This window comes from Solea solea, chromosome 13 (genome assembly GCF_958295425.1).
Source record: "Solea solea chromosome 13, fSolSol10.1, whole genome shotgun sequence".
NCBI lineage: Eukaryota > Metazoa > Chordata > Actinopteri > Pleuronectiformes > Soleidae > Solea > Solea solea.
The window spans coordinates 9,068,356-9,080,444 of NC_081146.1; the positions used below are offsets into that span (position 1 = coordinate 9,068,356).

Genomic DNA, 12,089 nt, shown 5'->3' on the forward strand with positions numbered 1-12,089 from the left:
TATGTCAGAGTATATGAACACCAGTAGCTTCTAATATTAAAAGTTAATATTTACCACATGATTTACATAAACTCTGAAGCTGTGCCACTTTAATTTGCATTATTAATATAACAATATTTGACAAACAAATATCCACATATCAGTAGTACAGTTCATATTGGCACCTTGTTTGCTGCATACATGATTATAGTTTACATTAAACCTACCAGCCCCTGTAAATGCTCTTAGTATAGTGGGGTTTACATCCTGCGTTGCCCAGCGACTGCGCACACGGGAAGTGCTTAGTTGTACATCAAGTCAGACGGAGGCAACAGCAACGTTACACTGGTAAAGTGAGACGGCTGCAGACAGGTCGGAGTATGACTGAAGTGCCCACGAAAAGTTTCAGAAGTGAATTTCACTTGAAGGTTTGATGGGACAAATCCTTTTTGCCCCCACCCACACCGCCACTGTGTACTAACAAACACTCAGTCAGATCAGTATTGCTTTAGAGCCCAGTGTCAGATGAAAGACGGCATACTAATAACTTTACATAGTTCCTGTTCTCAAAGACCAAACACAGGCACAATGATGACGTTAAGAATTACAGTTAAAATGGCAAACAACTGACAGAACTTACTTTGTGCCAAAGACTTGCTAAGAGGCTTTATGAGGCTGACCCAAACACACCCATCAGCTGTAGTGTACACTGCTTTGCTCTGTTGTGCATTATGGCATTTGGCTGTTAAAACATCACTGTATTGCAGCAGTGCCTGGAACCAGGAATACAACTGGACAAAGCTAAGTCAAATACTGAATCTCTGGGTTTAATTTGTCCTTTCGATTGGTCAGTCAACACAGGAGATTCAGTGATTAACCACCAGCTGAGGTCAGAGGAATAACCACATTATTTGTCCTTGCTGGACTCTGGAGGCTCATCTGGTGGTGGTGGTGCTGTCAGTTGTTTCATCTGTAGATTTACTTGAGCTTTGTGGTGTTTCTGGACCAGGCGGCCACCTGCGAACCCCAGGGCGCCTCCTCCCAGAGCAGCAGCCACTCCGGCAACTTTGAACCCCGCCAGCAGGCCAAGTGGACCTCCTAATACTCCACCAAGCAGCGCCCCGGCAACTGGCAGCACTGCCAACTTGTAGCCCACTGCCTGGAGAGACAGGAGGGAGAGAAGTGTGTCCTAGTTTAGTTAATTCAACACGCAGCCACAGACATGCATCTTTTAGAGGTATTTCTACTTTGTGGCTTCAAGACCTTTCATGATCACACATCAACCCACAGAAGGAAGAAGAAGAAGAAAAAACCCCAGCACAAACAAGGCTGCATGTGCAAATGTAAACCGACACGTCCACCGCTGCATCAAAGTCCTTCTCTTTATCTTCGTTTAGGAGAAATCAGAGAGATGTGGCCTGTGTGTTATTACAGCTGTTATCATCAGAGTGGAAGGTGCTCTTTGCTGATGGCAATTAATGACTGATTCTCTGACCGTCCTCACACACGTGCATGTGCACACGGGGACACACACTTGATTAACACTTCAGCATTAAATTAATCTAGTTCAAAAAGCTTGCGTTGCTTGTCCCTAACCCTGTGGCAGTGGAGGGAAATTTTAATTTCATCGGAGCCGAGTTAAAAGGACTCTGGGCACAGGTTGTGGAAGATGTGGGCGACTGAACATGTGTGTCTGTGTGTGTGTGTGTGTTTTCCATTTGTCCTGATGACAGATTACAAGCTTTCAAACACATGAAAACATCTGACATCCCTCTCATCTGCTTTATCTCTCCTCCACCCCCACCACCTCACCTAATGTGTAGCCCACTACATCTACCAGTAACCTCACAGAGGTCAACCTCTCCCTGTCTCAGCCACTGGGTGAATTTGAAAGCAATTACTTCATAAACGTTTCTCGTACATTGACATTGTGTTAAAAAAAAAGAAAAAAAGAACCCCATATATGATCGAGCCAAGCTTAAATTATTATGCATCCATATGTCTGAGACTCCTGCTGCAGCTCCAGGACAAGGGAGCGATACTTGGATTGTGGCGCTCACACTAGTAAATGACATTATTCTCTTATATATTTTGTTGTCATGTGTATGAATTGAACAAAAGACACAGCTGTTTTCTTAATTTCAATTCCTCAGTGTTACATATTACAGGTTTTCCTCATAACACTGAGAATCACACCTCAATTATCTTCCCCGACAATAAGTCGTTTTACTCCATACCACCATTATGGTGGCTCCATACCATCATATAAAAGTGTGAGCAAAAACATCAGAACAAATGAATTCCTCTGACTGATTAACATCTCTCCCCTTTCATTTAATCCCAAATGAAATGCTGGATTTTCTTTTCTCGAAATCATGGCAGAAAATTGCTTTCACAGCTCTGTGTGCTTGTGTGTGACTTATTGTAGACTGAGAAAAACAAGTGATTCATTCTGTCGTTTACGGACACAATTTCAACATTTCAAGTGTGTAATGCGTGTGAAGGGCTTCCCAGTTACACTCAGTGTATCGCATTGACAGTGGACTCTTCGATGCTGCTCCTGAAAAACTATTAAACAGTCATTCAAAGCCCTCCTTAATGCAACACACACACACACTAACACATAGACCTGCTTTTGTCAACCTCTCATCCTACCTCTCTATCACTCTTCCTCCCCTTCACTCCTCTCTTCTCTCTATTTCCTTAATTGCAGCTTTCCTCCGTATTCGAACAGATCAATAGGGACAAACGCTGTGGAATGGCTGGGAGGCAAAGTGCCATCGATCTCCCTATCTCCCAAACACCACACACACACACACACCTTCCCCAGGCTCCTGGTCCCCTCTACCACGTTGGCAGTGGCTGTGTTGACGTTGTCCTCAATGCTGTCAATCTTCTCCTGCTGGGACTGATATAGAAGAGAGACACAAATTAGCATACACACAGACACACACAGGTTTGCACAGCTATGCTTTTGACAGCCTAATCAAAGTCCTTACCTAACCTTAACCTGACCACAATTCAAATCTTGCCCTACACTTTACCAGTTCCCCAGAAATTATGCTCTGTTTCATTGGGACCAGGTTTTGGTCCTAAAGAGGTAACAAACACAAGTACACACACACACATAGATACATATAATACATATACATACAGTATGTAAAAGACCAGCCACCTGGACTATGTTTGTATGTGTGTGTGTGTGTGTGTATTTATTACCTCTAGAAGCTGTTCATTGACCTTGTCAGGACCATAGTCCCCATAGAGACCAAAACCTGGTCCTTATAAGAGGTCAAACCTCAGGGCTAGCATTTAAAATTGTGGTTAGTTTAAGGTTTGGGTTAGGTGTTAACTAGTGATGGTTAAGGTTAGGGAAAACGCTTTGTTTCGACTGTCCAAATGAATGGAAGTCAATGCAGTGACTGAATAAGAATAGCTGCACGAACCTGTGTGTGTGTGTGTGTGTGTGTGTCTGCGTGTGTGTGTGTGTGTGTGTGTGTGGGTGTGTGTGTGTGGATCTAATGAAATATTCAGAGTGGCAGCTGTCTCTCTCCAAGTGGGGCCCAGATAGACACAGTGACCAAACAACAATCTTTGCACCCTTTTCTTCCTCCTCGTCTTTCTCACATTTCCTCCTAGAAAACAACTTTTATCATTTATCTTAGAACTGCATGTAAAAGCTTCCTGCATTTATGTTTCAGAGATTTTAAACCTAATGTCATTGAGGATGACAGTTTCCAGTCTAGTGACTAGTGAGTCACAGGCCCATCATTTATTGGAGCCACACTATTCAGGAATTAATGATACAAGAGCTGCAACTATTTTCATATCTGATCAATCTGCTTATTGATTTGTCAGTTAATCATTTGAATGTCAGAGAGGAGTGACTGAAATAGAAAATATCACAGCTCAGAATGAAACCTTCAAATGTGTAGTTGTTTACAATGACGTAAAAAAGGGACAAGCAGCAGATTCTCAGAACTACCTGGAAATGTTATCACAATAAAATGGTTAAAATCAGTCAGTATCAATAACACCTACATTAAAATCAGATAACTAAATACGTGAAGGTTGAAGAAACCAATGAACTGTGTTTTGTACTTCTTGATGTAAAAGCATAGTGATATATATGTTGATCTTTATTAATATTGCTAATGAAGAATTGTTGTTGTTGTTTTATTGTTCAGAACCAATGTTTACACTATTTCAATCTAGGCCTGAATAATTCATCAATTACAAATCAAACCTGCAACAACACAATTGGCAAAGGTTGAATTTTAATCATTCTATTTTCCATTGTTCTATGTGTTATGCCAAATAAAAAAACAACAATTCCTATCTCCAATTTCTGATGCTTGCATTACAAAATAAAAGTTAGTATTTTAATAGTATCTCATGGTTTACATTCCATCGTGTTTAAAATTGATAACATAGTGAATATTAACCTGCCGCTTGATTTAAAAAAAAATCAGATCACATATCAAAATCGCAGTAACAATATCCATCCACAAAAATCACAATTAGATATTTTCCCCAGACCATTCAGCTCTACTGTATTCTCATGAAGGTGTCAAATTGCACCAAATAATAACAAAAAATAAAATGTGAAACAATGAAAAGCTCCAAGGGAGCCACTAAATGGACCTAGTGGTCAGTTTAGCAGAAGGCCGAGAAAATGAAGTTAAAAACTGTCTATTTTTTTTGTAGAAGCTAGAGCTGTAATGACCTGTTGCTGGCTAATTGAAGGTCCCAGAAGACAAACAAAGAAAAGCACACGCACATAAGAACAGACACTGGAACAGCTACTAACATGACGCATGTACAGACACAGACACGACCACACACTCAGACACACTCAGTGTTTCCACTGTGGCTGAGCGCTTGAATATTACTCCCCTAACGGCATCTTTCACCCCAGAGACATCACAACAACATGTCTACGCTCTTTCTGTCCCCCCCCTCCATTCCTCTCCCTGTTTTGGTACATCTTCACTCTCACTCTGTTTTTTTCTGTTAATCTCTCTCCCTCTCTTCTCTCCCTCCATCCCTGAGGATAGAGTGATAATCTGAGCCGTCTGTTCTCCACCTGCTTGGATCCCTTGTTGCTCTCCTTACTCCCCATGGACAACCTCCTGCCCTCCCCCAAATCCTCCCTCTTTCCTCCGTCTACTCCTCTACCTCTCCTCTTGTTTGGGTGAAGGGCCTCTGGGGCCCCAGCAGTAGTCCTGAGCTGATCTGTGTAACCTTCTCTCAGAGGATCCTTACCAGGCAACACAAGCACACTTGCTCAAATACACACTACGTCCTGGAAACGCTGTAGGCCAACAGTCTCCGTCACATTGTTTTTGTTCACAGGCGTAGCTGTGCACACATGTAGATCGAGAAATGCACACAGCGCTGACATGTAAGGCAGAGCTGAATGTTTGTACTCACATGGACGAGCAGAGAGAACTCTGTCACCAAACCACACAGTTTCTTCAGATCCTGAGAAGAAAAAAAACAACTTTATTTATTCCATTATGATGCTTATCACACATAATTTACAGCCACAGTGTTTGAGCACTGTCAGTGTTGGAGATAAATGCATCGTCTAGTGAGATTGTGCAATGTTTACATTGGTTTTACAGCAGTGATGAGTAATCATATGTCCATGCGACACGTAGTACAGACAATGGCTTGATTGTGTCTGTACTTTAAATGACTTTTTGTTAAGTGCTTTAATTTTAATTCAGTGTAGGAAAGTGACTGGTAAAATTGTTTTCCAGTTTAAGGGTTACAGTGATTTTACACTGTCAGTAAACTTAAAAAAATGGGCAATTGTTAAGCCCGGTTTTCACCTGTTTCTGCCCCTGTAACATTTGTTTGCTGCATTCTTCATCAGAAAACAAGTTGTGTCAAGCAATACAACCAGACCAGCCTGAGGGAGCGTTTGTGTTTATTCAGCGGCAGCGCAGGAGCAGGCGGGGACAAGAAGCATTCATCTCATCAAACTACTGGACGACCCGATTTTTCAAGCAGTAAAATTCACCCTTTTTCCACTTCCACTGACATTTTCATGGTTGCTTCTTTTTGTTTTAAGTCATAACGTCTGTCTTGACATACAACTAATCACTTCCCATGTGCAGCATGTGATTGTAAACACCCCTATACTGAGAAACAGAGAGAGTTGTGTGGAGCTATAACATGTTCATTTGATAATGATGAACAGGCCTTTGTTGATATTTAAAAGTCACACACTAGAGTTAAAGAAACTTTAATAACTATTTGTATCTATTTTAGAATTGTAATCATCATCAGAAGTCAAATACCAGATATTAGACACATTAGAATAATAACAGTCTGCATAGTTGACACATTTATTTTGCTTACAATATAAAAGCAGACGATAATGTGGTGGGAAGAAGCAATGCTTTCACTTCCCTTTGACAGATGCTGGAGGGTGAAATGTATATCCTGCACTTACCTTCTAAACAGTAGAACCAATCTAATCATAACAAAGTATAAAATGACTGTAAAATATAGCATGACTGCTAGATGACATGTTAATGTACTCTACCTCCTCCAGGTTATCCCAGGATTCAGCTGCACTCTGATCTGCAGGAATTTCTGGAAGGCGGAGTTGTATTTGCCTGTCAGACATCAGCTCCTTGGCCTCATGGTCGTCAGCATGGCAACTGCTGGACACACAGCTGGATGACTGAGCGTCAGGTGGTGGTGATTGTGGTGTGGGCTGAAGCACAGGGTTAGAATGCAAAAGCAAAAAGTCACGTGCGGCGGTCGATGCTCGCTCTCTGACTGGCTTGACAAGAGCTTCCAGAGCTTCGGCGTCTTCGGCACGGACCCGGGCACAGAGCTTCTCCATCTCTCTGATGTTAGCCCTGAGCTGCTGCAGGGGGACAGAGGAGAAAAGGGTTTCTCAGTGAAACTTGGTGAGTAAAATGCACGGGGATCCTTGATGAGGCATCACACAGACAAACAAACCTGGTACAAAAGCACATCATACAGTGGGCAATTGATGACAATGTTATTAATCTTTGTTGAGATATTCACAAAGGACTCTAAACACAATTATGTAAACAATCTATACAAAAACGATACAATAGCATAAACTCTGGACAGATTGATACCACTTTCTTTTTTGGATTCAAATGTCACAACCTTTAGCATCAACAAATAACAATATCAGTGTAATGTAGTTGTTTTTTTTACATTTAAACTACCAAGTTAACAACACATTTGTGATGATGCATTTAGAGCCCAGCTATAACAAGCAAAAACATAATGCTCCACGTATAATAAATACAGCCCACATTTTTACAGTTTGTGCTTTTTGAAGCCTTTTTGTGAATTTTAGGATTTTTGGAACAAACCTGGTATTAGTCTTTTTTTAAATCTGATATCAGATCTGGTCTTCTAAACCATTATATACTTTACATAACTTCAAAATCCTTCTTCAAAAAATTACATGTTAATTTTGTCTGTTGCCCCAGTAGGAAAGATTAATCTGGTCATGGGTGATGGGGTAGTTTGTGTGTGTGTGTGTGTGTGTGTGTGTGATTTGGTGGGGGTTTGATGAGGTTCAGCTATGAGGCTGGAGAAAACAAACCCCCTCATCCTGCCGTGCCCTGAGGGTGACAGGAGGATTACATCCCAGCCATCAGCCCTCCAGGCAGCAGCACGACCCAGGCTCAGGGGGTCAACAGGCTGCCGATAACACATTCTGCTAATTACACAACATGAATAAACATACATGCATACACTTGTTCTCACACGCATGAAGCTGAAAAACACTCTGATTAAACAGCAGGTCAGACACCTGTCTGTCAGTTTGCAAATGACTGTAAGTAGTTCCAAGATGCACAGACAAACAACGACATACTCAATCGTAGATGATACAGTGATACAAAAGTATTGACTATTTTCTCCTGTTGTGCAGTGTCAGCTGAAGGTGCTGTGGTAAACATGGGGGTACTGAGTCTGCCTGTGCTTTCCTCTTGAGGTTAGCTTGGTGCTAGGCTAGTGGGCGTGCATGTCAATTATCAGTTAAGTGAGAGACTGCAGACTGTCGTTCTACAAGGAGGGACAGAGGACACAAACAAAGAAAGAAGGGCAGCCTAATCCAACAGAAAAACACACTCAGCCACCTTATTTCTATATATTTACTTTATCTATTGAACATAAGCACAAATGCACACACACACACACGCACACGCACACACACATATACAGTACACATCTAAAGCAGAGTAGACTAACCCCAATACTCTGTATTAACACCATGAAGACATGAGAAAGCACTCTGTGTGTGTTTCCCTGGGATTTGTAGGGTAATGGTGAGAGGATAGGTGTGTGTCTCTTTTGAATTATTTCACCTTCAGAGACATGGTTGCTTCCAGGCAACAACATCCCCCAAGGCATTTCACCTTCACCATGTCAACAAGTACACAAGTACTTACACACAAGAGATGGTTCTTGCAAGGTTTCCTCTTTTCTCGTCTAGATTTTTGTTAGAATAAATAGACATTTCTGTATAGAAGTCTTGGTCGTTCTTAAAAAGTAATCAGTAATTTTTTCAGAATTAATAGAGTTACACAGAATATTTTCAACCACATCTCATGGCATTTCTCAGCAGCTGTAGTTGTTTGGTTTTAATAAAGATTATATCCTATTTATCACGTGACATGATAATGTAATAACAGGTGGACGTTCCATCCAATACAATATTCACACATTGTGTTTCATGGTTGCTCTAAAACAGACAACTACCATACATTCCCTTCACTAAGGCAGCATCATGATGAACACTGTCCATTTGTTGTCCTACCAGCACTAGTCTCTACTTCACAGTTAAGCAAAACCTACATATTTTTTCTAATGGGCTGCAAATTGTCCAGGCATTTTCAGACAGAAATAACAGGCTGTTGCAAGGTTAGGCTTGGTCAGGAATTTCAAGAGATTGTGAATAGCATCACTCATCTGCCGACACAAGATTTAAAAATATATATGTACTGTTAGCGCGGCTGTGATGAGAAGGACACTGGTAGTTTCGGATGTGTAGTTTAGTGTTATGAGGAACCTGGAAAATATCAAATACTGTGTGTTAAAACCCCTAAAAAAAAAAAAAGTAAGCCAGTTACCACTTTCTATTAATATACCTGAACAGTTCTGCTGGCGTTGATGTGCTCCTGATGCAGGCGGTCCCATTGCTGGCTCTGTTGATACTGTGGAATTATAAGAGAAAGTGTCAGTTGTCCATCTGTTGACCAGGAATAAGAAGAGTGTGGATGTGAGGGTGAGATCATGTGTCCAGCCAGATTTCTGCCATCACCTTCAGTATGTTATTGTGGTGTTTCTGCAGTCTCTCCAGGTCCGTGGGCAGAGCCACTTTAATGAACTTGTGGATTGGAGCCTCCAGGCGCCGCAGTGTCAGCTTGTTGCTTTCATCTGCCATGTGCCTCACTGACGGCCCACGGCCAACACCTCTGTGTAACTTCAGACACTGCACCTGCTCAGCTTTATCTACCTGCCCCCACAGACACAGAAAAATCAGCAGAGTTTGATTGTCATGAAATTCATAAATCAGATAAATAAACTCTGAGCCTGCCTACACATCTGAAATTGGCACCGCTATGAGACAGATACTTTTTTTTATCACCTCTATCCTCTCAGGGAAAAAAAATATTTAATTATACTGATATCAACAGTAATATCAACTCTTAGACAATTATTCAGTGAAGGATAAGTTTCTTCATTTTTATTTAACGGGTATGAAGGGGAATTATGTAGTGTATATATATATATTTCCTAGACTAGGTTAAGTGATACGTAGCTGAATCAAGAGTAGAATTACAGAATAGTAATTACTGCAACTGATGAGTAATTGTAATCAATCAACCATCATTGAAGTAAACGATGACGTGTACTTACCAGTAAAAATATAACTCAGCGGTATTTTATATATTCATTGTATCCTTTAGTATTCTTCATAATTCCGCTGCATTCGTCAATTTTCTGGCAAAACTTTCGGTTTTGTTTTGTATTTGTAAACAACTCTCTTCCTAGTGCATCAACGAAAAGGTTCCGACCTACACTAGCACCCGTATCACAATGAGTTCCTCATCACAGTGTCCCATAGTACTGTCACATCAAAGCTCGTGAAACGTCAAAAATGTTAAAACTCAAACTAAAATATAATAGAAATACAGGAAATACGAAGCAAATATGTAGTTAAGTAAATAATCTACATAAACAAATTGCTTACACAAACAGTTGTGCATTTAAAAAACAAAGAGTACATTTACTGGTAATCCTAAATTTAAATCACTCATTTATATAGTCACAAAACTATAGAATGTCACCTTATTTATAACAGACATGAGTCACATGACAGTAGCCATGCAAAGTGAGGACAGTGAGATTGTAATTTATCTGAGTTTTATCACAACATCTGGGCATTCATCTCAGGTATATAGTATATATTCCTAATTGTCCCTGTTATCAGAAAAATACTAAATAAATTAATAGTTTCATAATAAAGTAATAGATTTATCTATTAGAGTTATTACAATATAAACGATATAACACACCAGCAGTAGATACATGAGCAAATACAATAGTTAAATCATCAAACAAAATCATACGCCTTTTTTAAATTTCAATACATTTGTTTTTAAACAAATTTATTGCAGTTTGACTTTACTAGAATTGTTGCTCCAGCTCTGTTGTGGGTGATAATTATTTTGGTAGAAGCCATGAAAGTGACTGCAAAGTCACTATCTGTCATAATTATTTAAAAAAAAAAAAGAGGAAGCAAAAAAAGCTACACTGTAAAAATAACCTGACCATGGTAAAAATTCAAACTGTGACAAAAGCATCAAAAACATCCCTTTGTGCAACATTATCAAATAACAGATATGACTTTGAAAAGCTTTGATTACTGGCTTCAGGTTAGAGCAAGAGCGGGCAGGATATGATTTTAATCTGTGATATATTTTATCATTTCAATTTAGCCGTGAACAGTTAGCAGCATGTATAAATAGAATTAATCCTATGGAAAGAAACGTCAAATATGATATATTTTTTTTAAATCTGTGTTTTGTTTGGAAAAGAAAAAAGAGAACTGGGGTTCCCCCTCCTCTACTCTATGATCGGCCTATGTGAGTGGGTCTATTGCATGTTTCCATTTCTCTTCTACACCACCTTTTACCTTTGACATTTAGGCCACCCCCCACACACTCTTCCCTTTGCGGATGCACCATGCCAGGGGCCACGGTGAAACACAGTCTACACAGCTATAGGGGACTTCCCGTTCTGCTGTATATGCTGTGCAAATGTGTGTGTGTGCTCTCAAGTCTCAGGAGTCTATGATTTCAATCTAACCCATGATGTTTGTCAGCAGAGACCACTTCTCTCTTCTAACCTTTTGCATCTCACTGTTCTTAAGTTAGGTGTGACCTCACAACTCATTTGGTCATCGCAAGAAAAGCAGAAGTCTTACCACTGATATGGTGCCGATTGTGGTTTTGTCCCACAACGGTCTCCCCAGTATCCCTGAAACTAAAGCAGCAAAATGGAATTCAAATTGTCTTTATTGTAAGGAAATGATAAAAAAAATTGGCAGAAGTGAACAAGATCAATTACACACTTTTTTTTTTTGCTGTGATGTTTTTTTAGTAATAATTTCTGAAATGGATTAAAATAATTAATGAATGAATCCACAGCCAGAAAAGGGCTTCTTTAAATGTGTATGTGTGTGTGTGTGTGTGTGTGTATTTGTATGTGTGTATGGTCTAATGGGACCTCTAATTAAGACTCTTGGTGTATCTGCTATCTGTCAGTGCTGATCGATTGGCAAGAAGACTGAAAGTTCAATGTGTGTGTGTGTGTGTGTGTGTGAGCACATGCACTTTTAATGTGTGTTTTCCGTCTTCAAGCACAACTCCCTGCTTTGTGGTCAAGCTATTTTACCTGTCACTCAAAAATGTTGCTGTAAAGACAGATGATACGCATACACAACACACACACGTGCGCACAAACACACATTCAAAAGTGGTGTGAATGTGCGAACACACACACATCAATCCCCAAAAAGAGCACAAGGATTTTGGAAG

General features: G+C 40.2%; 1 protein-coding gene across 1 annotated transcript; it reads right to left on the reverse strand.

Annotated features, from left to right (window-relative positions):
* Positions 1-61: 61 nt before the first annotated feature.
* stx17 (syntaxin 17) lies at positions 62-10,054 on the reverse strand. Its single transcript, XM_058647530.1, has 7 exons — positions 9,907-10,054; positions 9,308-9,502; positions 9,135-9,200; positions 6,536-6,865; positions 5,413-5,463; positions 2,801-2,887; positions 62-1,138 (listed from the first exon to the last, which is right to left on the reverse strand). The coding sequence occupies exons 2-7, from the start codon at positions 9,428-9,430 to the stop codon at positions 887-889; spliced, it is 909 nt and encodes a 302-aa protein (XP_058503513.1). The 5' UTR covers positions 9,431-9,502; positions 9,907-10,054; the 3' UTR covers positions 62-886.
* Positions 10,055-12,089: the final 2,035 nt, after the last annotated feature.